The following is a 26,206-nucleotide window of genomic DNA, read 5'->3' as shown; positions in this document are numbered from 1 at the left end:
ACCAGAGCAAAGACGTGGCTGACCAAGTAATCATTATTCCCTTCCATTCCCGTGTATGGCTGTGCTAGGATTATTCCACAAGCGAGTCCTAAATGACTTGGATCCTCGCTGTTTCTGTAACAGCTTTTTACTTTCCACCTCAGAATGATAGCTGTTTTCAGGACAATTTGTCCTGTGCTCAGGAATTTTTGATTGGCAGAGACATACCTTAAAGGGGCCAGGGATAGAGTTTTCTTGGAGGAGGGCCGACGTCTGGGGAATAAAGTTCTGTGAGTGATTTTGTTGAGCCTGACCAACCTTAGGGGTTTGGTGCAAGCTGTACCTATTTCTGCATTCTCCAAAAGAAGGGGGCAGGATCCTTTTGTGACCACTTGAAGTCTACCCCCTATAAGAAGTGGCTATGGGAAAAGGTAGTGATGTGCTGTTATTCCTGGTAGTGGATAAATGTATGTGACAGCACACACAAACTACAGCAGAATACAGCACTATATGTAGGGTCAGATTTTCAAAGGGGAAGGGTCCTGAGGTAATTAGGCATCTAAATTCCTTTGAAATTCTATCACTTGGGGTAAAATCCTTGCCCTATTGAACTCAATGGGAGTTTCACCATTGACTTCACTAAAGCCAGAATTTCAAACTTGTGCTCCTTTGACAATCCCAGACATAATTTCTTGTTCCTATCTGGGTTTTAATATTTATCTTTTGTATTTTATTTTTGTAAAATGGGTAAGAGCATTGGAAAGGTTCTTGAAAGAAAGCTAATAAATAATAGAAAAATACATTGGTGGACATGTCACAAATGCATATAATACTAATTGATTTTTGGAGTGATTCCCCGACAAGCAGTTTAGCAAATGTTGCTAATGGTGTTGCGAACTGTTAATGTCATATCAAAAAGTTGTCCAACTTCTGCAGAAAAGGAGATGAGACCTGCCAGAGAGTTTTTTTTTTAAAATGCAACAAAGTGATCTTTGAATAGACCTTTTGAAATAAGTATTATGAATGCTCACAAACTAAAGGCATGGCATTTAGGATAGTATAGTGTATGAATTTTTTTTTATTTTTTTTTTAGAGTTCTTTTCTAGGAGAGGATTTTTACTGTAGACAGAATAATACCCACTTTAATTCGTCAAGGAAATTAGTTCAAGAAATACAAAATCTGCATTCATAGATTAATATATTATAAATAGCTATTAAATTGGTCTTTGCTTGTTTATGTGAAAATCTGATCTCTGTACAGGGCCATGAAAATATTCTTCCTAAGGCCCGGAGGGGCTTAATATCACAGATTTTATTCTTGCTTTACTTCTATGATATGTAGAAAACATTGTTAGCATTGGAGATGGAAACCCAACCCAACTCTTTTGTCAAACGTTGAAGAATTAGGGTAAAATTTTCAAAAGTGCCTAAGGATCATTTTCAGTAGCACTAAGGCCCAGATTTTTAAAGGTCCTTGGGCACTGCTGTACTAGCATTGTAATGGCTAACTTGTTTAGGAGCCCAAATTTCATTTTCAAAAGGGTTTTTGGCACTTAGGAAGCTAAATCCCATTGATAGTTGACATAGGCTCCTAAATCAGTTAGGTGTTGCAATGCTGAGCACAATATCTAAATACCTTTAAAAATCTGGGCCTAAGCCTCACTGATTTTCTGTGGGACGTAGGCTCTTAAGTTATCTAGAGTATGTTTACATGGCAATAAAAAACCTACAGCGCAGAGTCTCAGAGCCAAGTCAGCTGACTTGGGCTTGCAGGGTTTGGGTTGCAGGGCTAAAAATAGCAGTGTAGATGTTCGGCTTGATCTTGTTCAGAGATCCTCCTCCCTCATGAGGTTTCAGAGCCCGGGCTCCAGCTTGAGACCAAATATGTACACTGCTATTTTATAGTCCCGCAGCCTGAATCCCATGAGCCTGGGTCAGCTGACCCGGGCCAGCCGCAGGCATGTCGTGGGTCTTTTATTGCAGTGTAGACATACCTGTAGGCGCTTCTTAAAATTTTATCCCTAAAGTTCATATTGACACTTTCACAGTACCATTATTATATTGATATAAAGAATGTAATCTAAGCAAATAACAAGCAGTCTTGCTGGAATGTGTTATTTTCTTTCTTTAGTGATATAAAGTAGCTGTTGGCAGGGGAAAAGGAAGCAGAGTATCTATGCAGGCTGTCTGAGCTGTGCTAATTCTGACAAATCTCAGAGTGTGCTTATAACTACCCAAGTCTCAGTAGGATGTTCTGCATGGGAAAGAACTTGGGGCTTTAACAGTAGGGTTTCCACATAGGAAGTAATGGAAATACCTCAAAACAGTAATTAAAGTCTGAAAGCATACTGTGCTTAGAATAAAAAAGTTTACCAATATGTATATTCCTAAAATAAGTACTTTGTTGTGCTAATTTGTTCAACATGTGTTTTGGTACTTTTTTTATAAACTTAATAACATACAATGTGGTATCCGGTTACTATTTTTAAAAAGCTGTTTTGAATGTCAGTACTTTAATTTTAATGGAAATTTGAAAGATTTTCCTAATTACATGAGTTTTCTGATAAATGAAGTGTATTTATTAGTCATTCCATTTCTGTGTTCAGTAGGTTTTGCTTTTGTCCTGAAGAGAATACTAAATGGTATAGAAAATACTCTCTTTACTAAGCAAGCACCTGTATTATTTATCATAGGTATTTCATCAAGCACAGTAAAGTGCTGTTTCTTGAAAATCACTAGGCTCTCTCATTAGTGTTTGTGAAATGACCACAAGTTATGTAAACAAATGCTGGATAGATTATAACTAACAAGCTTTTCAAAAGCAAAAATAATGTAAATGGCCACTTTTGAAGATGTTTTTGAGGAGGAGGACAGGAGCGGAAAAGGAGCAAATCTGGAAATGTTCTAGTGTGAAATACAATACTTATGACTTCTTAAAAACAGAGACTTTACAGAACCTGTACACTGGGATATTTTACCATATGTCAGCATCTTATTTAGAAGTCTGTTACTTAGCTGTATACTATATTTATTTCCTGACAGTGTAGTTTGAGTCTAATGAGATTTCATTGTCCTTTGAAGGTATTTCACATGGATGCATGCCACAGGATTATAAACAACTTCCTTTATGTGGATCTTACAAATACCTGGGGAGTTTTAGGGTTTGGGTTGGTTTTTTATTATTATTATTAATAATAATCTGTGTTTGAGTGCCAGCATTTCTAAAACTGTTGCCTGGAGAAGAAAGGCTGATGTCTGAAAACATCTGTAACATTTGCAACCTGTATATATCATGTAGGGACTCTGCTGAACTTGGGTGATTATGTTTCAGTGACCCTAGCACCATGGGTGCAATGCAGCTGAACACCAGAGTTACGAACTGACCAGTCAACCACACACCTCATTTGGAATTGGGACTGTGCAATCAGGCAGCAGTAGAGACAAAAAAAAAAAAAAAAAAAAGGAAAAACAGTACAGTACTATGATAAATGTAAATTACTAAAAATAAATAAAGGGAAAGCAGTGTTTTTCTTCTGCACAGTAAGCTTTCAAAGCTGTATTAAGTCAGTGTTCAGTTGTGAACTTTTGAAAGAACAACCATAAAGTTTTGTTCAAAGTTATGAACAACCCCAATTCCTGAGGTGTTCATAACTCTGAGTTTCTACTGTACATGGCATGCCAAATGGTTTGTACCCCTATCTGATATACTGTAGTGTCTTTCAGAATCAGAAAGGACAATGCCAGTCTCTGTTGTGTTGGATCTACTGCTCTGGTCAAAAGTTATACCTTGTATGTTTCTTTTCAGTCTGTCTTAATAGAGGCATAGATATTTAAAGCAAAGGTTCCTCCTACTGGAATGTTTGCTGGACCCACCACATTCTCCTCAGTCTCTTTGCCTTCATATGGGGGAGCAGGTTTTTTCCTCTTCTGTTCTGCTGAGAGAGCCTTTTGCAAATTTTTTCACCACCACCACCTTTGAGAAATTAGTTTCCTTTTATATTTTCCCTTTGGAATTTTGCATTTGAAAAGGGGCATGGCCTTTGGTTCATGTTCCCTTAGCACAACAGGTTTTCCTAAGGACTTGTTCCCCCACAAGTGGTGTTCAGTAACTCATCACTGGGTCCTCCAGTTAACAATTTAGCTTCCTCCTGCTTTGCTGTACAACAAATTGGCCTCAGTAAAGTGGGTTTGTCACCTGATACTGGTCCTATGGACCACCATTATTCCTCCATTGTGAGGCATCCCTTCGTTTTGTGACATATGGCTTAAGATTACCAGGGAGGCAGAGCACATTTTGAACCAACTGCAGTCTTCTTCCTACCAGGACGTCCATGAAACCACAAATTCTGTGCATTTAAAATACCATCCCCATCCCCTGTACAGTGACAGGTGACAGCAACATAATTATGAGCCCTTTCCACTTACAATGGTGACAAGCTACAAAATAATAATAGAGGAAGGCTCAGAGCTCAAGGAAAAATATGGAAGATCATAGAACCTTGTGAACTCCTAACAAACTTCCTTCCATAGGCTCTCCTCATTTTTATCCCTGTTTTAATCATGCTCTCTCTCCAAAAGATGAATAGATTCTCTAAGGTGAAAGAGAATGCTGCTCTTACGTTAATCTCAGGAGATGCTAAAGAAAGACCAAGTACTACTCTTCAACAGACCTAAGCGTATCTTTTGGGTCATGTTCCTGAGTTCCATTAACTTGGAATAAAAAAGGACATGAGTTAACTCCTGAACTTGGGCCAAATTATTCAATCACCCCAATGGGCAATACTTTTTTCTGAATTTTTTGTAGTGTAGAGTAGTGGGTAGCCGGTAAATGGCTAGCATACTTAGTGTCCAGATGTCTGTTGATAACTTTGATACAGTACAATAAAGAGAACATGAATGAACTCTTGAATATTATTATGACCAGTAATGGGTGAAACAAAGTTAAAACTATTAGATTTGACTGAACGAGAGCATGAACTTAAAATGTCAGGGAAACCAGATAAAAGTGTTCAAATTGTACTTAACTTTTTTCTAGGATTTAAATTCTTCTTATCAGAAAACTTATCTCAGCCAAAATAATTAAAAGCATTTGTTGCCAATTTAGTGGTTGATGTGTGTGTGCATACGCAGACAGACAGACACAAACACAGAGAGAGAAAGAGACAGAGGCCTTGAAAAATGAGCCCTTTTCCCCATTCTACATAGTTCAGGGTACTCTTTGATGAAACATATCGATATGGTCTTTGCACTGAGGGAACTGCAAAAAAAAGTGTCAAGAACAAGAAAATCTCTCTGCATGGCCTACCTGGATCTTACAAAGGCTTTTGACCTGATTAGCAGAAAGGGCCTTTTCCAGTTGCTAGAGAGAATTGGTTCTGATTCGATCCTTCCATGATGGCATGAAGGCTACAGTCCAGTATGATGTTTATCAATCCGACAGATATGAAATCCTCAGTGATGTCAAACAGGGATATATTTTGGCATCAAAACTCTTCAGTATATTCTTCTCTCTGCTGCTTTGTAATGCTTTCTCATCTAGCACTGAGGGTGTAATCTCCATTCAAGATCTTATGGAAAACTCTTCAACAGTACTATCCCCCTATGATGCATCAGTAGAAGAGATTTTAGAACAAATTGATAAATAAAAACAGTAATAAGTTACCAGGACCAGATGGTATATACCCAAGAGTTCTGAAGGAATTCCAATATGAAATTGCAGAACTACTAACTGTAGCATGTAACTTATCACTGAAAGAAGCCTCTGTACCAGATGACTGGAAGGTGCTAATGTAACACTGATTTTTGAAAAGACCTCTAGAGGTGATCCTGGCAATTACAGGCTGGTAATCCTAACTTCAGTATCAGGTAGAAACTATAGTAAAGAACAGAATTACCAGACACTTAGATAAACATGGTTTGTTGGGGAAGAGTCAATATGGCTTCTGTAAGGGGAAATCGTGCATCACTAATCTTTTAGAGTTTTTTGAGGGTGTCAACAAGCATTTGGATAAGGGTAATCCAGTTGGTATAGTGCAGAAAGCCTTTGACAAGATCCCTTATCAAAGGCTCTTAAGGAAACTAAGTGGTTGTGGGATAATAGGAAAGGTCCTCTCATTGGTCAGTAACTGGTTACAAGATAGGAAACAAAGGGTAGGAATAAATGGTCAGTTTTTGCAATGAAAGAGTGAGGTCCCTCAAGATCTGTACTGGGACCTGTGCTGTTCAGTATATTCATTAATGACCAGGTAACCAGGAAGAACAGTGAAGTGGCAATATTTGCAGGTGATACAAAATTATTCAAGCTAGTTAAGTCCAAAGCTGACTGCAAAGAATTACAGGGGGAAATCTCACAAAACTGGGTGGGTAACAAAATGACATGAAATTCAGCATTGATAAATACAAAGTAATTCACGTTGGAAAAAATAATCTTAACTACACATATATAATGATGGGTTCTAAATTAGCTGTTACTACTCAGGAAAGAGAACTTGGAGTCATGGATAGTGGATAGTTCTCTGAAAACTTCAGTTCAACAGAATGTTAGAAACTATTAGGAAAGGAATAGAAAATAAGACAGAAAATAACATAATGCCACCAAATAAATACATGGTGAGTTCACACTTTGAATACTGTGTCCAGTTCTGATCGTCCCACCTCAAAAGGATATTAGTGGAACCGGAAAAGGTTCAGAGAAGGGCAACAAAGGTGATCACTGGTATGAAACCACTGATGTAAAAGGAGAAACTAAAAATATTAGGGCTGTTCAGTTTAGAAGAGAGAGGATTTAGAGAGGGATATGATAGAGAGATAAAATCATGAATGGTGGGGAAAAATGAATAGAGACGTGTTATTTACCCTTTCCCACAACTCAAAACCAGGGGTCACCCGATGAAATTAATAGGTAGCAGCCTTAATACAATTGAGAAAAAGTACTTTTTCACACTATGGACAACTAACCTGTGGAACTCATTGCCACGAGATTTAACGATGGTCAAAAGCATAGGTTTAGAAAAGAACTAGATAAGTTTATGGAGGATAGGTCCATAGATGGCTGTTAGCCCGTATGGTCAACATGCTCAGGGTAACCCTAAATTTCTGGCTGCTAGAAGCCAGCCGTGGAAGACAGCCGTGAATCTCTCCACAATTGGACCATTGGTCTGATCCAGTATGGCAGTTCTTATGTTGTAACATTGCACATCTAAGAGCAAGAAGCTCAGTTAAACGTCTTCTGATGAGAAAACTTCTTGTTGCTGACAACTCTGTTCACTAAACACCTTTCACACCCTCTATCTTCACCATATTCTAAATGTTAAGTGGGAAACCAAAATTTCTGCTACTGAAGTAATTGAGAAAGCAAGATTGTCAAGTCTAATCTCTACTCTCAAACACAGACATCTCAACTGGCTTTGTCTTCTGCAACATGTGAACAATAGATGTGTTCCAAAGGATTTCCTGTATGGAGAACTTGAGGATGCTCTAAAGCCACTGGACCGACCTAGGTCCAGGTTCAAGGACATTTTCAGGAGGAACTTAAAAACTTTCAACATTGACAGCCCAAGCTGAGAAGATACAGCTAGGAACAAGCCACACTGGAGGACTGTTCTGCACCAGGAAGTCTAAGAGGCTGAAGAGAGGTGAGCGAAGAGGAAAGTACAGTAGGCCTCAAGCTCTAGTAGTACACTGGCTTCTTCATCTGGCCCTGCACCTTTTGACTGCATTATCTGTGGTATGGACTGTCATTTGAGAATTGAACTTCTTAGCCAGTCACAATGTTGCAATATGTGCACAATAACTGAATTGCTTTGGCACTTACAGCATTGTCTTTTGAGATGGCCTGTTGCCATTGGATTTGTTAAAACCAAAAATTATGCAATAAAACTGTTCCTAAACCTTCACTGGGCAACCGGGAGGCTTGTACAAAACTAAAACGAAGGGAAACAGATGGAAAGTTAATATTTGTAGTTTGTAGCCATTTTCAAACAGTGGTGTGTACCTTCCATCTGCAGTTCCCACCCATATATCCCTCCCCATGAGACTTTTTCTGGGCAGGCAGGTCAGAAAACCTGGAGACCCTTTTAGGATTGCCAGCACTTTTTTCCTCCCTTCCTCCTGGGTACTGAGCTTCCTTGTGGGCTTAGGAAGGGATGCGGGGCTCCTTGGCTGATTAGCTGGATAGGACAGTGCAAAGTCCATTGACTCCTGTGTACCCAAGGATAAGCTCTTTTCCCTGCTCAAGGCACTGTTCTATGCCTTGGAGCAACAGTTCTCTCTTTTTTCCCCTTGGGATGAGAGTGTGGGGTGGGGGTGGGGCCTTGCTGTGGGCATCATGCTTAGTAGCTTTTGGAGGTCTGAGAAGGAATGTTTCCCTCATTGCTAGACTGGCCTTGGCAGTGTTTTTTGTTTTTGTTTTTTTTCCCCTGTCAAGGACCTGTTGGGTAGGCTAGGTAAATCCTAAGTACATCCAGGGCTGGCCTTACATAGAGGCGAACTGGTGAAGGCTGGGGGCACCTCCGGAGCAGGTATAAATGGGGCACCTCCGGAGCAGGAGTGCCCCTCACCCTCCTGCTCTGCTGGTGTCTGCAGCCCCGTGGCTCCTGCCCCCTGCCTTGGAGCCGCCCCGCAGAGGCTCCCGGGAGCTTCCTATCTGCTAGGGGGAAGGGACGGAGGGGCGCTGATGTCAGGGTGCCCCCTGCTGCCCCTGCCATGTACCCCATCTCTGCTGAGCGGGGGTATGCGTGTGGGGACAGGGCTCACCAAGAGAGAGATGGAGCTGCTGGCAGTTGCTGCTGTGTCTGAAGGAGTTTTCCTTCAGACTGGTGAGTGCCATTGTCTTAAAGGGGCAGCACGTGGTCTCTCACGTACTCCCCCAACTCTCTCACTCCCTGAGCTCACACACTCTTTCACACTCACCCCCCAACACATACTTATATTGTTGTTGCTGTTATTGTTACTTGTTGGTACTTCTGCAATGCACATACATTCTCTGTAATTTTATTCTTTCAAAGTGCTGTTGTTTTAATTTTTTGATCGGTCTATGCCGGGGATTGGCAACCTTCGGCATGCGGCCCATCAGGGTAATCCACCGGTGGGCCGCAAGACATTTTGTTTATGTTGACCATCTGCAGGCACGGCCCCCTGCAGCTCCCAGTGGCCATGCTTCACCATTCCCAGCCAATGGGAGCTGCGGTAAGCGGCGTCCAGCACGTCTATGCGCTTTATAATTTTATTTCTTTCTTATGCTTACATTTAATTCTTTGAGTAGTGAGTTCTAAAATGCCTAACCTGTCCTGGCTAGAGTAATTATCATTATTACTTTTATTATCATATTGTGCTTTGTCATTCATTATTTAAAATGGTACAGTCAAATAATAGTATGCTTCTAGAATGTAACTTTGGCTTGTACTAACCTTAGCAGCACCAGTTTAAAAAACATTAGCTAAACACACAACTTTAGACACTGGGCAGATGAAGATTGCTTATTTTCAAATTGTATTTTTACTTATATTTGTAAAATAACTTAAAATTTGCATGAAAATAAATGCAGTTCCATCTATGATACCAATAGCAATGACGGAGTCAAATGTTAGTGAGTCACATACATGATTGTGATCAGTAAACATAAATGCCAAAATAATTATAAAAATAAATTCCCTTTCTTAATAAAAGAGAAATAAAACCCTTAATTACATGTGTTAAAATTATGTTGTAGTGAAAAACAATTGACTGAAATAGAGTAGATAACGGTAGTAACACAGAGTGCCTGTTAGAGAAAGTAAAAAGATTTTATTTATTTTTATTTATCTCTACTGAAGATAGTGTACAAACTATTAAACGTGTGTTTCTAATATCTGTGTTACAGCTCCAGAACTGATACCTCAAGGCTTGGGATTCGGACTATCTTGATGTATTCTCTCCTAATTGTTCTAAATTTAAATATAAACTTTAATCGTGGCTTTAATTGGAGTTTGTATATATTTTTTCTTTCTTTATATAACAATTAGATACAGTGTTCCTGTCAGCTAATTCCTAAGTATTTATCTGCAAAAACCTTGAGTTTTCAAGTGCATAAGTAGTCCCTGAAATAATGATTAAAGTTTCCTCCCTCCCTACCCCAAATTTGAAATGGGGCCCTGGGTGAGCCAGGAGAGCTGTGGGTTCTGGCAAGATGCATCCCCCGTGTGACAGCGTGAAGCCTGCCTCAAGCCACATGCCGGCATCAGGCACCACGAGCCACAGCAGCAGTGCAGAAAGGTGGCAGTACACCATATACCATGCCAGCCTTACTTCTGCACTGCACAGGAGGTTCAGAGCTGGGTGCCTGGCCAGCACCCGCCAATATCAGGCTGCCCTGCCAGTGCTTAATTTGTGCCAGGGCTGAGCTCTAGCCTTTGGCATCTCTTTCAATATAAATTAAACACTGGGAGGCAGCGGGGCCCAGAGGTGATGGGGGGACGGAGGGGTAAGCCCAGGGAGCTTGTGGGGGCCAGGAGTGATGGGGGTGGCACCAAAATACAAGTTCACCCAGGGTGCCATTTTCTCTAAAGCGGCCCTGTAGGTCATAATATGTTCATGTTGTCATAACTTAGCAACTGTCCAGTACAGAGATTCCAGTTCCCCGATAAATGGGAATTGGAAGCAGGATTACGGGAGGGCATTCACTAAAGAAAGGGGTATGAGGCTGCAGGCCTTGCTAGGGGCCAACCCCAATATTCTCAGTCATTATATGCCTTTTTTAAATATCTTTTCACTTTTGAGAAATCCTAAGTATATCATAAAATCCTATCATATGACATGAATTTTAAGTATGTGGAAAGCCCCAAATGTATTACAAATAGAACAATGAAAATATGTGGAAGTATGGTGGTAGAAACTAAGGCCCTGATCCTGTGAACAGATATGTGTGTGCTTAATGGTAGCATTTAACTTACTGCACAGCAATGGGCACCTTTTTATGGCGAGGTGCAGAATTGTTCTTTCAAGTGACCTGGTGGTAAACACATCTGACCACAATGAGATAAATGCTAGCCTTTTGGCATGTGTCATTGTAGCACGTAGACAAACGTGGTTTTTTGAGTACTACTTGAAATCCAAACTCAAAGATTTAGAAGACCAAACACCCTGCATGCTGGGTTTGTTGTGCAGCCAGTGCAGGTGTGATGTGAACTGAGCTGCATCTGATCCTGTTCCTGCTGGCTTTGTTCTTGTGAACCATTAGGGAATTGAAACAAGAATTTTCTTACTCTGCCAGCTTACAAGAACAGAGCTGAAAGAAGGCGCAGTTCCAGAGGGATGAATGAACACATGTCATGTGCATGATTGTATCAGGAGAGCAAGAGACCCAGTGCCCTGAGTGTGTTTTCTTTTGATTACCAGCTGAAGAACTGTTATTAAGACTGTTGCAGCTGTTGTTTCACGTAGGGTTTTTCCCCCCCCTTCATTTTCTGAGATTTTTTTTTTATTATTTTTTTATTTTTTAGAGAGGCTGGATAGTTTAGGGAATTGATAATATGGATCATCACCTCTAGATTGTTGTTTTGAATCCAACTCAGGTAGGCTGAGTGAAAGATACTACCCTCTGATAGATCTTTGGGGGCTCATGAGTTAATGGTCCAAATCCCAGTGGACCAGTGTCAGCGTCACAAAAATGAATACCACCACAGATGACACTAATTGGCAGACTTATTGGCAGAGAGGTCAAGTATTGTGTGGCACAGATGTTGGACAGTTTTCCCACCCTTAAAGGGAGGAGTTCTGGGTCATTATTTGGACATTACTAGGGAGTCTGCACTGTCACAGTCAGTGCTGTAACTGGTCTGTGGATGGATAAAAGACTTGAGGCTGGCTGTGGCTGTCATTCTGGCATTAGCACCAAATTCACACTTTTATTTAAAGGAATATTTTGAAACCATTTTTCTTTTGTTACTAATACATTTTAATCTAATCTTCTTGCTGTGTTATTTAAGTTTTACACAGGTGCTGTTTTCTGTCTTACACTTTTATTTAAAATCTCCATTTGACCAGAGCATTCTTTGTATTGAAATGGTTATGCTTGCGACAGGAAAAAACAAACAAGAAAACAAGTTATGGGAATACTTCTTATTTTTCTTCGAGTAGTATCCGTGTGGGTGCTTCACGTAGCACGAGACGGGAAAGCGCATGTGCAGCCCTAACGGGCCCTGCTAATAAAAACCTCCGATCCTAGGCCCAGGGATGCAGATACACCTAAAGTGGAGCACCCATAGGGACACACATCTTGAAGAACCGCAGTTACAGCACAAGATAAGTAACCCTCTCTTCTTCTTCAAGTAGTGTCCCTATGGGTGCTCCACTTTAGGTGTATTTGTGTCCCTGAGCCTAGGATCTTTGTATTTTCATTAACTTGCCGAGGACTCTTAGGTATAGAATGGGCCTCCAACTGCCATTCTTTATTTGAAATAGGAAATACAACTCATGGAAATGCTCAGGTTGTTACAGCATGTGGTTCGGGGGTTGGGGGTGGGAGGCATCTTGGGGCCTTGACCAAATTCTCAAAATTGCCTGAAGTGGAGTACCATTAGGAACACACTTCTTGAAGAGCCTCAGTTACTGCACAAGGTGAATAACCCTCTCTTCAAAGTCAGGTATTCAAGCAAGCAAGAAATAAGTTCTTGTGCACTGATATGAGAAAACCCCTATTTCCAAAAGTTGTGGCACATTTTTTTTAAGCTTCTACTAACAATACTGTTAGGTCAGATGACCTGAAAAACAGCTCAAAATAGGGGGGGAAAAGCTTTGTATCATTAAGAAAAGAGAAGTCCTGGATATAGTTATATTTCGTAGAAAATATTGAGCTTCTAATTAGCTTACTGCTCTTTCTTTAACTGCTAATTTAAAAAAAATGTTTCCAGTGTACTTTTTTTAATTTAACAGTGGATGAGCCTTGGTCTTACCTCCGGATACTATATTAGGAACCACAATATTTTCAGTTCACTTGAAATTATATGGTGTTCAGCCCACATTGGAAATCTTGGGAAACTTCTCAGGTTGTGTAGCATAAGGCAGAAGTGAAAAAATTTCAAATGAGGTTGCCTTGGTGGGTGTAAAAAGAATTGGAATTTAGCCCGTGGACTTCGGTGTTTAGCTGAAAGGAGCCTGTTTTCTTGATCTGGCAGCATCTGTGCATTGATATTTTCATAATTTCATTAGGGTGGAATAGAAATAGGGTTTGTTTGTTCGTGTATGTAAATGAAATTATTGGTGGTATGTTACTGCTAGGGTTTGTTTGTATGAAATCTTTTAAAGGACTTGCTGAGCTAGAGAATACATTTATCCTATATTTATACAATACGAGTATGAAAAAAAAAAAAGACTGCTTTTGGAGATAACATTATGTGCTAGACACCCCTGTGAGACACTGATCATCTGTTTATTTAATCTCCTTTTTTATACTGCACTAGCACCCAGATCCTGATATCTAACACCCTGATTCTGCAAACACTCATGTGTTCCACTTTGTGCACATGAATAGCCCTATTGAAGTGAATGGGATTACTCATAGGGTGGTATCCTGGCCTCACTGGGTATGTGTACACTGTTCTAAAAGACCCACAGCACAGCCACAGCTCTCCCAGGTCAGCTGACTTGGGCCCACGGTGCTTGGGCTGTGGGTTGATAAAACTGCAGTGTAGATGTCTGGGCTCTGAGACCCTGCGAGGTCAGACCTGGGGGGACTCTGCTGATCTGAGTCTTGGTGCTATAGATTTTTATTGCAGGGTAGACAAACTCCCTGAAGTCAATGACAAAACTCCCACTGACTTCAGTGAAATCAGGATTTCATCCATAATTCTTAAAGTTAAGCATGTGAATAAATGTTTGTAGGATTAAGGTCCAAGTAACAACCAGGAGGTATCAAGCACCCTTAACTTGTAACTACCCATTCTTCATGGGAGTTGAAAGCATTGAGAATTTTGCAGAACTTAACACACAGTGAGAAAATATCTCTTTTAAATTCATTGTCTGATTTGACAGATTTATAAATAAAGCAAAATACTTTAAAATAAAAACAAAACCTCTTCATTATTACATAAGGTCAGAATGTATTATTCAGTGGTATAGAGCCATCTGATGTTTGGTTTATCTTTTTTTTTTTTTATTAGATAGCTGCTAATTCAGATACCAACTCTGCAGTGAAAGTCTCTCTGTCCTCTATGTTAATTGACTATTAGAAGTTCCTTTCCATGTATGTGTGTACATAATTTGGCACATCCCAGTACTTAACATTTTTGTTTTGAAAGTATAAGTAAAGGATTCATTGTAAGTCACTGGCTTCTCAAGTTCTATATAATTTGTACCAGATGTTCTTTTCCTTAGATAAGCTACTAATTTTATAACTCCACCTTTCAATTTGGATATACAGTAGAATTCACTTTTGAACGTATTGGGAAGAATTACGTGTATTTTGGAATAAACTATATCCACTGCTTTATTTTATAATCTATTTCCATTCTCCCTCTTTCCCTTATTTTAACAATTAACAGGCATTTGCCTGCTTGCAGGCTGAGATACTTACTTGTGGATAGGCTGGCAAGAGGGCGCTCGATATATTTATTAGTATTATTATTATTTATATTATTATTATAGTGCCTGGGAGCCCTAGTCAGAGCCCAGGACCCCTCTGTTAATTGTTCAGACACAGAACAAAAAGGGTCTCTGTCCTAAAGAGCTTACTCTAAATGGACAAGATAGACACAGGGTGGGGAAAGAAGTAAAACACATAAGCAGAGTGAAGAATAGGATGGCAGCAAACAGCATGTGAGTTCCTTGATTTATTTATTTATTTACTTATTTTGTGGGTTTAGTTAGGAGGGGATAAGCTGAAGAGAAGGGAAAGTGAGGGGAACTGGGAGGGAGAAGATGGTTAGAGGAGTGATTCTGAGGTAAAGAGCTGGTGATGAAGGGGTAGGGTTGGAGCAAAAAGACAATCAGCACAGAGCAGAGAAAATTTAGTCAAAACTGTAGCAAGTTCTCCAAAGGACTCCCAAGGTCCGTGCTCTGGCTGCTTCTGCCCTACCGGCTGGAGTCTCTGGCTGACTCCTGAATGCAGCTTTTTCCCAAGTCCACTTGTTGGCGGTGAGGAGAGAGACCACTCCTAGTGCCCCAGAGTGTGTGTGAGTTCTCCCCTTGGGGTCCAGGAGGGTAGTGGGGTGGGGGGCTGTACTTTCCCTCCTCTCCTCCCAGTGCACAGTCCCTACCTTGGCAGGTTCCTCTTTCAAGTATATTTATATTATACCTTCTTAAGTCACCCCCTTCTACTCAAAAACCCCAACCAACCAAACAAAAAACAAAACAACCTCCCCCGCAAAAGCCTCTGAAATAAATAATCAATTACAAAAAACATAAAGGTAAATGAATAAAATTAAACATAAGCCCCCAAATCCTATCTCAAACAGTTTTGCAAAAAGATGTGCCAGAGAGACTCCATGAAGTCAACTGGAGACTTCACTTTTGCTATTTATTTTACATGGAAGGCACATAGATAGTATGGTGATGGGCAACAATATAAAATCCTAAAATACATTTAAAAACCAAACCAAATATACAAGAAATCCAAGACTTACGTTGCAAGTGCTTTAGTATTGCCCACATGTAAATGGAACATTTCTCATTTTTTTATTGATAGGTAGAGCAGCACAGCAACACCTACTTTAGGTATATACTTGGTGCCACTGGTATCCATACATTCACATAAGGTAGAGCACGCCAGATTTGTTTCATTCTTGGCTTTCACTAGCCTGGCTTGTTTATATCCCCTGGTCCAGCCATAGTGGAGACTTCTTACTGAATTGCTTGACATCAGTCTGTTAAGTGAGTTCGTCTGGGTTTTTACCAATCATATCCCTTTTTTCATTCCACTGAGTAGAATCCATCTCTGTCCTATAGATAGTATACAATACCCCTTTGAAATCTTTCTAGTGATACCAAAGAGGTTTGAGGAATAAAACCTTGTGAATGAAAAACTGTTTGCTTGATGATTGTTCTTAAATAAATAAATAAATAAATAAATAAACCGAAAAAAACCGAAAAAAAAAGACTGTAATGTGCACTGCTGTTAAAGCACGCAGATTGTGTCACACCTTCAGATTTTTGTAACCTCTTTCTTTGAATGGTTGAAATAACAGCTCAGTCATTTTATCCAAATTCAGCTGCTTATTAACATCGCTGCTACTAGTGGCATTTCCTAGGAGAAATGGTTGATGGTCTATCTGGTTCATAGTGGACATGTGCTAACATCTCAAAAAGCACCATCACAGTTGTACTAACTGGCACTCTTATTTCACGGTCAGGTATTCATAGGCTGAAGTCCCAAATGAAAACTTAGGCTCATATGTAATGCAGTGCAGTACTATGGGAATGTTGAAGTGTTGGTAGTACTCTCCTTTGGAAATAATATATACATTAATGCCTGAAGTTTGTGGGCTGGGTGTAGATAAAGATCACTTTTTGACTATGGTGTCCTGGCCTACATTTCATAAAGCAGGTTCAGATGTCCAAGGTGCTGTGCACATTAATTGTTGAGTCTGCTTGTCTACACAGACTCTTTCCAGCTAGTGTTCATCTCATTGCTTTATAAACAGCTTTGAGTATTCTGCATGAAAGCGGCTAAGGAAAAATAAATTGTATTCTGAAGTAAAGGGCATTAGAGCTTTTAAAAATAAATTACCAATACTATCAGACAGTCGTATCTGTTCTAATAGTATTTATTTCTAGTGTGCCAGTCATAGTAGTTAGGTGCTATATACACAAATTGAACATTAATTCGGCAGAAAAAGATCATAGTTTGTGACCCAAAATGCCACTAGATGTGTAACACAAGATGTGTGACTGGTAAGTTTTTTTAGAAGAGCATGGAAAAAATTATAGTAGGACATAGTATTGAATTCTTTTTCCTTCTCCAAAATGTCTAGTGATAAATAAGTGATCTCTTTTCATAGGAATGAACTGGGGAATCTCTGACATACTATATTCTCTACTTTTATGCTTTCTATTAGCATAGGTATCAACAAAATCCTAAGTTCTGAGGTGCTTGACCTAATTATCTTCAAACATACTAGAAAGGGGTTGGATCAAGGAGATATTGGTGGTAGGTATGTTGTGAGGAATTAGTCTAAGAATAATTCTCAAAAGAGATCTATGAACTCATGATCAGTGTTTCAGCTTGCATGACTGTTTCCAAACATAGAATGACTTTGCCTTCTGAAGTAGCGTGAGCAAATAGTCTTCCACATAATTTCAGTTTTAATTGTGGGGCACTGTGACAGGGTGTACCAGACCTTTGTGGCCCCTGCTAGAGGTCCCTCTGCTCTGCTACACCCCATCCCAGGAAGCAGTGAGGTGGGAAGAAAAGAGTAGCAAAGATGGGTCCTCCAGGCCTGCCTAGAGAAACTTCATGAGGGCAGCCATCGTGGAAACTAGAGAGACCTGGTCCTCCAAGGGTTAGCAACAGAGCCCAGCAGGTTCATATAAAAGGAGCTGCAAGGCCTTAGCAGATCAGTTCCTGGCTGTCCAAAGGAGTCTGAAAAGTAGTCAGAATGTAGGGCTGGCTGAGTTTACACTGAGACTGCAGAGGGAGAAGAACCTGAGGATGTTGGCCCTGAGATAGGTCTGGAGCTAAAAGGGCACAGTAGGAAGTGTCCCATGGAAATAGCATCAGAGGGTTGAAGTTGAGCCATACATGGCAGCTGTTTATAGGGTCCCTGGGTTGGAACCTGGAGTATTGGGTGGGCCCGGACTCCCCTACCATCATAAATAAAGTGGCATAAACCCCAAAAGGGACAGAGCTTATTTGGGAACCGTACCAAAGGGCTGAATTTAAAAGGCCCAGAGCTGGGCTGAAGACCCTAGGGAGATCCAGAATCCTGGATTCTTTAATACCCTGGAAGGGGTTCATTTGGACTTTGTGACTTAGCCAAAGCATCAAGCCACTAAGGAGCTACCAAGGCCAGCCTGCAGGGGACACCAGAGGTGAGAAAGGAGTGCGGTACTACACCCGGCCACTAGGAGTCCCTCAATAGGCCGTGAGTAACACTGGTTGCAGAATTAATCGATACTCAATAACTGTTTGTTTTGTAATGGGTGGGCCCATGTCTCATCAGAATAATTATACTTCTAATGCATTCCTTGATGAAGACTCTTGCCTTACATAAATAACTACCAACCACTGATTCTAGGAAATTCCAGATACCTACAATTCCCATTCACTTCTGTGGAAAATAAGCACCTACCAGAACTGGCCTGTGTGACAGAAATAAACATTCCTATTTGGAGAAAACAGAACTCCCTGTGTGTATGTGTCTGTGTGTATATGTATATATAATATAAATACACTCAATTTGTTTTGTTCCAAAAGTGATTTTGAGTACGTACATTTAGGAGTAGGGGGTCTAGCTCTGAAAATCAGAACCTTTTAGGTGTCTTAAGTTGGGCAACCAAAAATTGAAGCACCCAAAATTCACTAGTCATTCTTCAAAGGACTAAAGGCAGTGCTTAATTTGTAATGAAAGAGATGCCAGGGATCAGGCAATTTGTTTACTTTCATAACTGATGCAGCAAGCCTAGAGGTGCCGGGACTACAAACTGCCAAGACTAGAGGTGCCAGGGCTTGGCCCTGACAAGCCCCGGCACAAATGAAGTACTGACTAAAGGTGACATGCAGGAAAACCAAGCAGTTAACCTTTGACACCTCTTTCTACGTGGATATGATATACAGAAATCATAACAAAGTCTCTTTACTTAGAAATTATTTGGAACAAATCTTGTTGGTATTACTCATGGAGGGTGAAGTCTATGAATTTCTCAGAATATTATAAAAACACTTCTGGAGTCGAGCTTTGCCCTTGCCAACTGTGAATGTGAAATTTAATGGAAGTGTGTTAAATGCATGACCTTGATGTAGAGAATATTTATTCTTGGGTGTTGTTTCTTTTTTACAATGTGCTTCCATTAATAACTTTTTTTAAAAGCAGGATTCCGCTTTACTGTAGATTGGTTTATTGGAACAGGGTTAGAATTTGGTCAGCCAGAAAAGAGTTCACACAAAAAAGGCCATAAATAAAAAGAAAATTATGATCAACTTTTAAACAAATATTATACGAGATGCTATGCTTTTGGCCTTTGCCAGTGCCTCTTTGATCTTTGCTTTGCCAGCCATTTTCCCATCTTCTACTGCTTTGAGTATGGAGGTTTTGTGAAACCTGTTCTTTTGGTTATCTTTTGGGTGAAGCCTTTGTGTTGCTAAGAAATAAGGGGACTATCCAATAATGGGCCCTGTATTGAATTGATGGATTTTTTTCTAGAGGTTGTATGATCAAATGAAAGTTCATGTACTACAGCTGTATTAGTGGCAGTAAGGGACAATGGGGCTAAAGCTTGCTTGCAATCATGAAGAAATAAGGGATGTAGAAAGGCCTCTACTGTAAGTGAAGAAGCGGTTTCCTTGCTTTGTTACTTTATGTATGTTTATACAGAAGGTAAAGAAGACATTATCTGAAACGATGAGCAGATGGAAAAATTGATAAACTAGAAGGTAGTTTAGAAATTAGAGAGAAATCACAGTGGAATCTAGGGAGACTGTAGAATCTCAGTTTGCAAAGACAAAGATTCTCATTTTTCCCCTCATTGTAAAATGGTTATTAGAAATAACATCCAGGTGAAGAGGAAATAGTAAAATGTGGAAATTACTTTGAGATTTTGGAAAAAATTCTAAGAACCTGTACTTTTAGAAATTTCCTAAGGGTCTGAGTAAAGCTTCTCAGAAGAACCTTTAAAGACATTTACCTGATGTCTTAGGAATTGTTCAAAGAAATTTTCCTCTCTAAGCAAAGGTTTATTTTTTTAATCCTATACATTGAGAGTGAAACCATGTGTGGATCTGGATGAGGATTGCGTTGCAAAGATTCTGGAGACTGTCCCAGCTGCTTTCTATATTATTAAGACATCTAGTTCAGAACAGACCTCAACGAGTATTCTCCTTGTAACCTTTGCCCTATCTAATTATAGAGATTGGGTTTTGAAACTGAGATTGTCAATGTAGACATATATTATTTTATGGTAATAAAATCTTTATAATCCCAGATGTTTCAGATCTTGTGAAGCTACATGTTTGCAATTCCTCATCTATAAGCAGAAGATTTTAGACTTAAAAGCTGTTTTTGCCTTTGGTTTCTCTGTAAGTGCTGGGTGGAATAGTGTATAATACATGATGGTGTGGTATAAAGATTTCATTGGCATGTGTTTGAGGGTTGCAACACCCCAAGACCACCCTGCCTCCTTAGGAATTTAAGCCTTTCAGTAATGCAAAACCAGATTGCATATTGTGATTCTCAGAACAGAGTAATTTTTGGACAAAGAAGAAAACATTCTTGTGGCAGGTAGATTTTTAAAAAGCTCCTTCTTAAAACTCTTCAGAGATTTGGCATGTTAAAAGTAGTTCTAGGGAGGCGGATTCATTTATTTATCATTGAATTCTTTTCTATTCTAGATATTTATTTAGATTTTTAAAACATAAAAAAGTATGCATCCCTTGCTTTGGACATAACTCACAATTGTATCGGAAGAGGCTGCCTCGCCTCATTGACAAATAAAACATCAAACAATAAGACCCTTTCACTGTAAGCAATGGTAATCAAGCCGCTCTAAGATTCAGCTCATCCCACTCTGCAAATCCTTGGAAGTAGATGAACCTGGTTGTCTGACTAAAATTTTACAAATGTGGGTTATTTTGAGACAAGTTTTAGAGCAAATTCCAAAGTGGAATATCCCTCATGTAGAAAACCAAGCCAACAGGTCCTTTTCATTTCTATTGAAGGGCTCAAACTCAAGTGAATCAGATGATGTCATTTGAGGCAGGATAGCCCAGGGTGTAATTCAGATAACCACCTCCCAGACTATTTAGGGTCTATAAGTTAAAACCAGCACCTTGTTTTCTCAAACAGCAATGTGCTGATGTTTGTGCTTATCCCAGAGTACTGGTCTGAAACTCCACTTAGTAAGTGGGATACTTCATTTTGCACTAGCTTTAGTTTTCAAGTGGTCTCAAAATGTAACTCATTACAATAGTGGTAATATTGAAGTATCGTTTTGAAGATAAAGCAGTAGATAACCGTGGCAAGATCTGTATCAGAGAGGAAAAAAATCCCACCCTGTTCATTTAGTGCAAATAAAAGAAAGTGATCTTGCCCACAGCTACTATCTGGGCATCCATGGGCAACTGCTTGGGATCTAATAAGGTACTCACATTGTGCACCGGTTACAAATGGCTGACACACTTTCTCAATTATGGGTGTTGATAGATTTGTCTTCTCTTCCAGCTGCTTCCTCCAACCCACCAACATTAGTTGCATCTAATCTAGGTTAAGTCATAGCCCTCATCCAAGCCCATATAGACTGAGTTATTCATTACACAACATTAGCCCGGTACGATATGATAGCGGCATAGTGCTGGGTGTCATAGAAAATACATCTCTGCTCCTCTTTCCTCTCTTTCACCAGTCTCAAAAACAATTGAACAGGAACGGTGAAAAAACAGATCCCTTTAGTGCCCCTGTGAGAGGGTTCTTGAGGCAAAGGAACAATTGCCTACAGTTGTCGTCTCAGAAAAATTAAAAACAGAGCCACTCTGGATTAATGGGTGAGGCGGTCAGATGTGCATAACAGTGCTGCATTTATCACAGAGTGCTGGCTGTGGTCCTGGGTTTGCTTTGTACCTTTGGAATGAGAGATTCTCTGTATTAAATCCTTTCTGAAGGATTTGAAGGAAATACTAGGCTTTTCTTGGTGTGCCCCAGACACGTTAGGGTTTGAGATGGAGTGAACAGGAAGTGGTAGTGAATGGGAAGAGTCTGACAGGATGTGGGATAGATAAACTAGTCACCTGTGTAGAGGATTATGCACAAGCATTCCTCTCTTAAAGAGGCTGCAGACAGAACTTTCATTAAAGTCCTGGGAACTGTAGCAACTCCAAAACTGAGTAAAATTGAAATTGGAGTGAATACAGAGCAAAATGCAGTTATGAGTGATGATGGGGCAACAAGTGCAATGTGACTTAAAATTAATGTCCAGTTCTTGAGAGGCCTGCTGAGGCCTCAGAGCACGTATGTAGCTTTTACCCCACTGTTCATCTTCAGTGACTGAGTGAGCATGTAGATTTTTTTTACCTGGACATATTGCTACTCTAGCCTTGTGCCATCTTTCTGTGGTTGGCTGGCAGTTGTGATGTGGTGACTGTACTGCATGCAAACAGTGCCATGAGATTGAGGTAAAGGAACTAGATGTGACCCTGTTCATACTATATGATTAATGTCTACGATGCTGTTCCTTTCCTGTAACCAATTTTAGAGCATATCAGGGCAGTTCTCACCATTTGGGATTAATATCACTCTACTTTTTGTGAGTTGAGCTTCTTCCCTTAGTGTAGCTAACTGGGTGTCTGCCTCATTATTTGACTTTAGTTAATATAGTGTTTGGACTTGGATGTCCTTGGGGTACTCCATGTTATTTGGAAACGTACACTTTAAAATAAAACAAAAGCAACCAACACTTTTTGTTTAAAATAATTTATATTTATTGTTTCCTAAAATTCACTATATCTTCAGTTCCATGTTCACCTGTAAACCCAAAGGGAACACCCCCATCTGTACTGCCAGTGTTGCACATTAAAAATAGTTTTCCTTCACCAAAGGCTCACAGCTGGTTGGATTTGTTTTCAGTCTGAAGATACATTGTATAGTATTTGTCCTTTTCACATAATGCTGAACTTTAATAGGTTGAGCTATCCTAGCTTTCCTTTGTAAATTAATTCTGTTTCAATACTAATTACACTTTGCACTTATATAGGGCCTTTTATGAAAACATCACAAAGCACTTTACAAAATTAAGTCTAATGACATCCCTGTTAAGTAGGTATCGTCTCTTTGCAGATGAGTAAACATAAGAAGAAAGAGGTTAAGGGCTTGATTTTGAAGAAGTGCTGTGCATTGATTTAAATGGCAGCTGCAGATGGTCTGAAAACCAGCCCTTAGTAGGCAATATGTAATGTCAGTAGCTGAGATTAAAATATGTCTTGGAAGTTGTGGCTCAAACCCTACTTTTAGCCTTAGCCACCAGATAATGCTCATTTCCTTTAAATTCAATCTATGTATAGCATGGAAAATCTGTTGCTGTTGCATAAAATTACATTGAAATGATAGGAAATTATCTTGAAGAACGCAATCGTAAGTTGCATAGATAGAGCCCTTAGGATTCTACACCTTTGTAATCTATATATAAAACAAATATTTTTCTCACATTTCTGCAAGGTAATGCCATGCATACATTTGTAGAAAATGGACAGTAGTGTCTGTAATGACAAAATACATCTAATATTAGTAAAATTCCATTGAGTAGTTTCAGGTTTTCCTCTCAGGTTCTGCTTCTAGCTTTTTCCACTGAGTACTGAAGAGGATAAAAATATCATGGCAGTTTACAGGAAAAGGAGCTGATATTTAAAGCAAGCATACACTGAATTTTCTTTTCAAGGTGTGTGTAGTCCAGTATTTTACATTGGTATTAAAAATGACATTACCCAACCAATCACATACCAGAGCATCTACATTATTGGTATAATGCTGAACTAGCCCATACTATGCATACAACCCCACCTAATAAAATAAAAACATGGCAGTTTTTTCCATATAGAAATAACTGACATATTAAATTACACTTTAAAAGAAATAAAATAAATGTAATACTTTTGACTGAGTTCTACAAGGATGTTGGTCAAACAGTGATTAACATCATGTGTGGTATAATCCTCAATGTTTACAGTTGGTTAGGGACTATAATATTACATTAGGTGATGGGAATCAACCTGGGGAGTGCCTTATTGTAGAATATGCATTAAACAGAATTCTCTCTGCACCGACTGAATTTATTGATTAATCCCACTGCCACATGGATTTTAAATTACCTTGACAAATGATAACTTATTTAATACCGTCTGTGACTTGTGTTTATGGAAGACAAAGTTCGTCGGGTCCTTCTAAAGAAAAACAACAATGTGCCAAATGTAATTTTAGTGTGGAGTGTTAAGAATGGTATAATTATATCTTACAAAAGTATGTGATTTTTTGCAGATAATAGCTCTAGCAGATGCGGCAGAGGAAAACCAAACCAATATGTTCCAGGCATTCACAAAGTTGAAAAGTGCCACCCAGCTGGTGATTATGCTGATTAGTCTGTGGCAGAAGCTCAGCACTGACCAAGTTGCTATTCTGGAAGCTACGTTTTTGCCATTAATGCAGGATACCCAAGAGCTGGTAAGGATCTGTGAGATTTACTGAAAATCTGGATATGTGGAAAAGTACGAACTGATCAATTAACTTGGTTTTCCCAATGTGTTCTGTAAATGGCCGTTCCTTATAATGGAATGTAATATTTCCCTTCCCACTATACTGTATTGAAAAACTTTATTTAAAAGGGTTGTTTTAAGATTTGGTTGAGTCTACTTTAAATCCATTCTTCCTCATCAACTGCGGTGAAGCCTTCGATTTGTACATCTCAAGGTTTGCATTCTACCAATTAACTTTCAAGTTAGCCAGTCCTTGCTTGTCAAACCAAATGGAAATATTTCATATATCTAATATAGCTGTATATACATCTATTTAAATGCTGGTGGCAATTGTGATAATAGTTTTGTAGTTTGTTGTTGTTTGAATGAGTTGTAATAGGTCTTATCTGCATTGTGGATTTGCTGCAGTTATAGTCGGTGTCTAGCCACCAGTGTAACTGCACTGGAGCAAACCCCTACTGTAAATAGGCAAAGTTGCTGTATATTATGATTTACCCTGGTTTTAAGCTTGGGGTAAGCACCACTTGTGCAGATAGCAGCTTTTTTAGACTATACCAGCTACATCATTGGCTGTTACTAAGGCAAATCCCCAGCCTACTCAAGGCCTTAGATTAAAATAGCACATCCTTAAAAACACATTCCGGATACGGGAAAATGGCATCTTGTTTTAAAAGACCTACTAAAAAGCATGTTTGAAAATATTGACTATATAGACCATATTGCTGGCATAGCGTAGTCTATATTTCTGTTAATTTTTCCTTTGAGCTTTTGCCTGTAAACAATCTTTGTAGTAACTTCCACAGCAGTCAATTATGACATCACAGACCGGATTTAGGATTACAATTTCATGTGGAGAATAAACAGGAGAAGGTGAACTCTTGAAAAGAATGTCATAAAAAAAGGGTTATTAGTGACAAATGGAGAAGAAGACCAGGTGAATTTTTAAGGAACAAAGGTTCTGTTAACGGTAATATTCAATATCTTATTAATAAAGCACAGGAAAAAGATTTCCTCTTACATGCTACTGATTATGATAAGTGCTTTACATTTTCAAAGCCTTTCACCAGTATCTAATTATTCCTCGTAGCACCCTACAGGATAGGTAGATTTTATAGATGAAGATACTAAAAAACATAGATGTTAAGTAGCTTGTTCAAGGCCACATAGAGCCTTAAACAATTGTGTCCTGAGGCCCATTTGTGATTCACTACTCTGTGTCAGCAACTTTTGTCAGGCTTGACATACTCACTGCACCGTTCACACTGGTGCCATGATATTTATTTAAAAGGTGATGTAATATATTGTTTGATATCTAATAATACACTGGTCATTAATGTCACTGTGAAATGTTTGTTCCAGTTCTACAGGTAAATTATGGATATTCTCTGATATTATGTCCTGTAAACAGACAAAACCCTCCTGCAATTTTGTAACAGGATTAGGTGTGACTGGGTAGATTGCTGTGTTAGAGCTGCTTAACCCAGCGACACTCAGTACAGACTAGTATGCTGGCTGGCAGCATCCTCATATGAGAACTACAGCAGCAGACCTTTTTAAGGCGCTAAGGGTTACAGAGCAGGCAGTGACATAACCCCTCACTGTCATGTTCTGGATTGTACCCCAGAATGTGACAATATTATCCTGTGCTTTATTAATAAGAAATATATATGGCACAATTTGTTTATATAATAGATATGAGTTACAGGACACAATCTTATTGAACAGTAAAATTCTCACGTCCAGTCCATACTGTGAATATATCATCTGTGTGCAGATCTCTATTGTATTCTGTACTTGTTTAATGTGTATAACTGTCTGAGTGTTCTATGGTTGTGTGTAAACATACAGACCATGCACTAGAAAAGC

At 39.3% G+C, this 26,206-nt stretch overlaps 1 protein-coding gene across 13 annotated transcripts in view; it reads left to right on the top strand.

The window, feature by feature from the left end:
• Positions 1 to 26,206, top strand: part of BBS9 (Bardet-Biedl syndrome 9) — a 432,676-nt gene that overhangs the window by 197,654 nt on the left and 208,816 nt on the right. For all 13 annotated transcript variants that reach the window (XR_005223953.2, XR_006288876.1, XR_006288875.1 and 10 more), the window contains one exon: positions 24,126 to 24,308. Coding sequence is in view for 8 of the 13 variants with exons in the window: in XM_043540615.1 (XP_043396550.1) it covers positions 24,126 to 24,308 (183 nt within the window). In the remaining 5 variants the exon portion in view is untranslated. The remainder of the gene's footprint in view (positions 1 to 24,125; positions 24,309 to 26,206) is intronic.

The sequence above is a fragment of the Chelonia mydas genome, chromosome 2, assembly GCF_015237465.2.
Source record: "Chelonia mydas isolate rCheMyd1 chromosome 2, rCheMyd1.pri.v2, whole genome shotgun sequence".
Taxonomy (NCBI): domain Eukaryota; kingdom Metazoa; phylum Chordata; order Testudines; family Cheloniidae; genus Chelonia; species Chelonia mydas.
The sequence above is the reverse complement of the archived record's forward strand: the minus strand, read 5'-3'. Positions and strand labels throughout refer to the sequence as shown.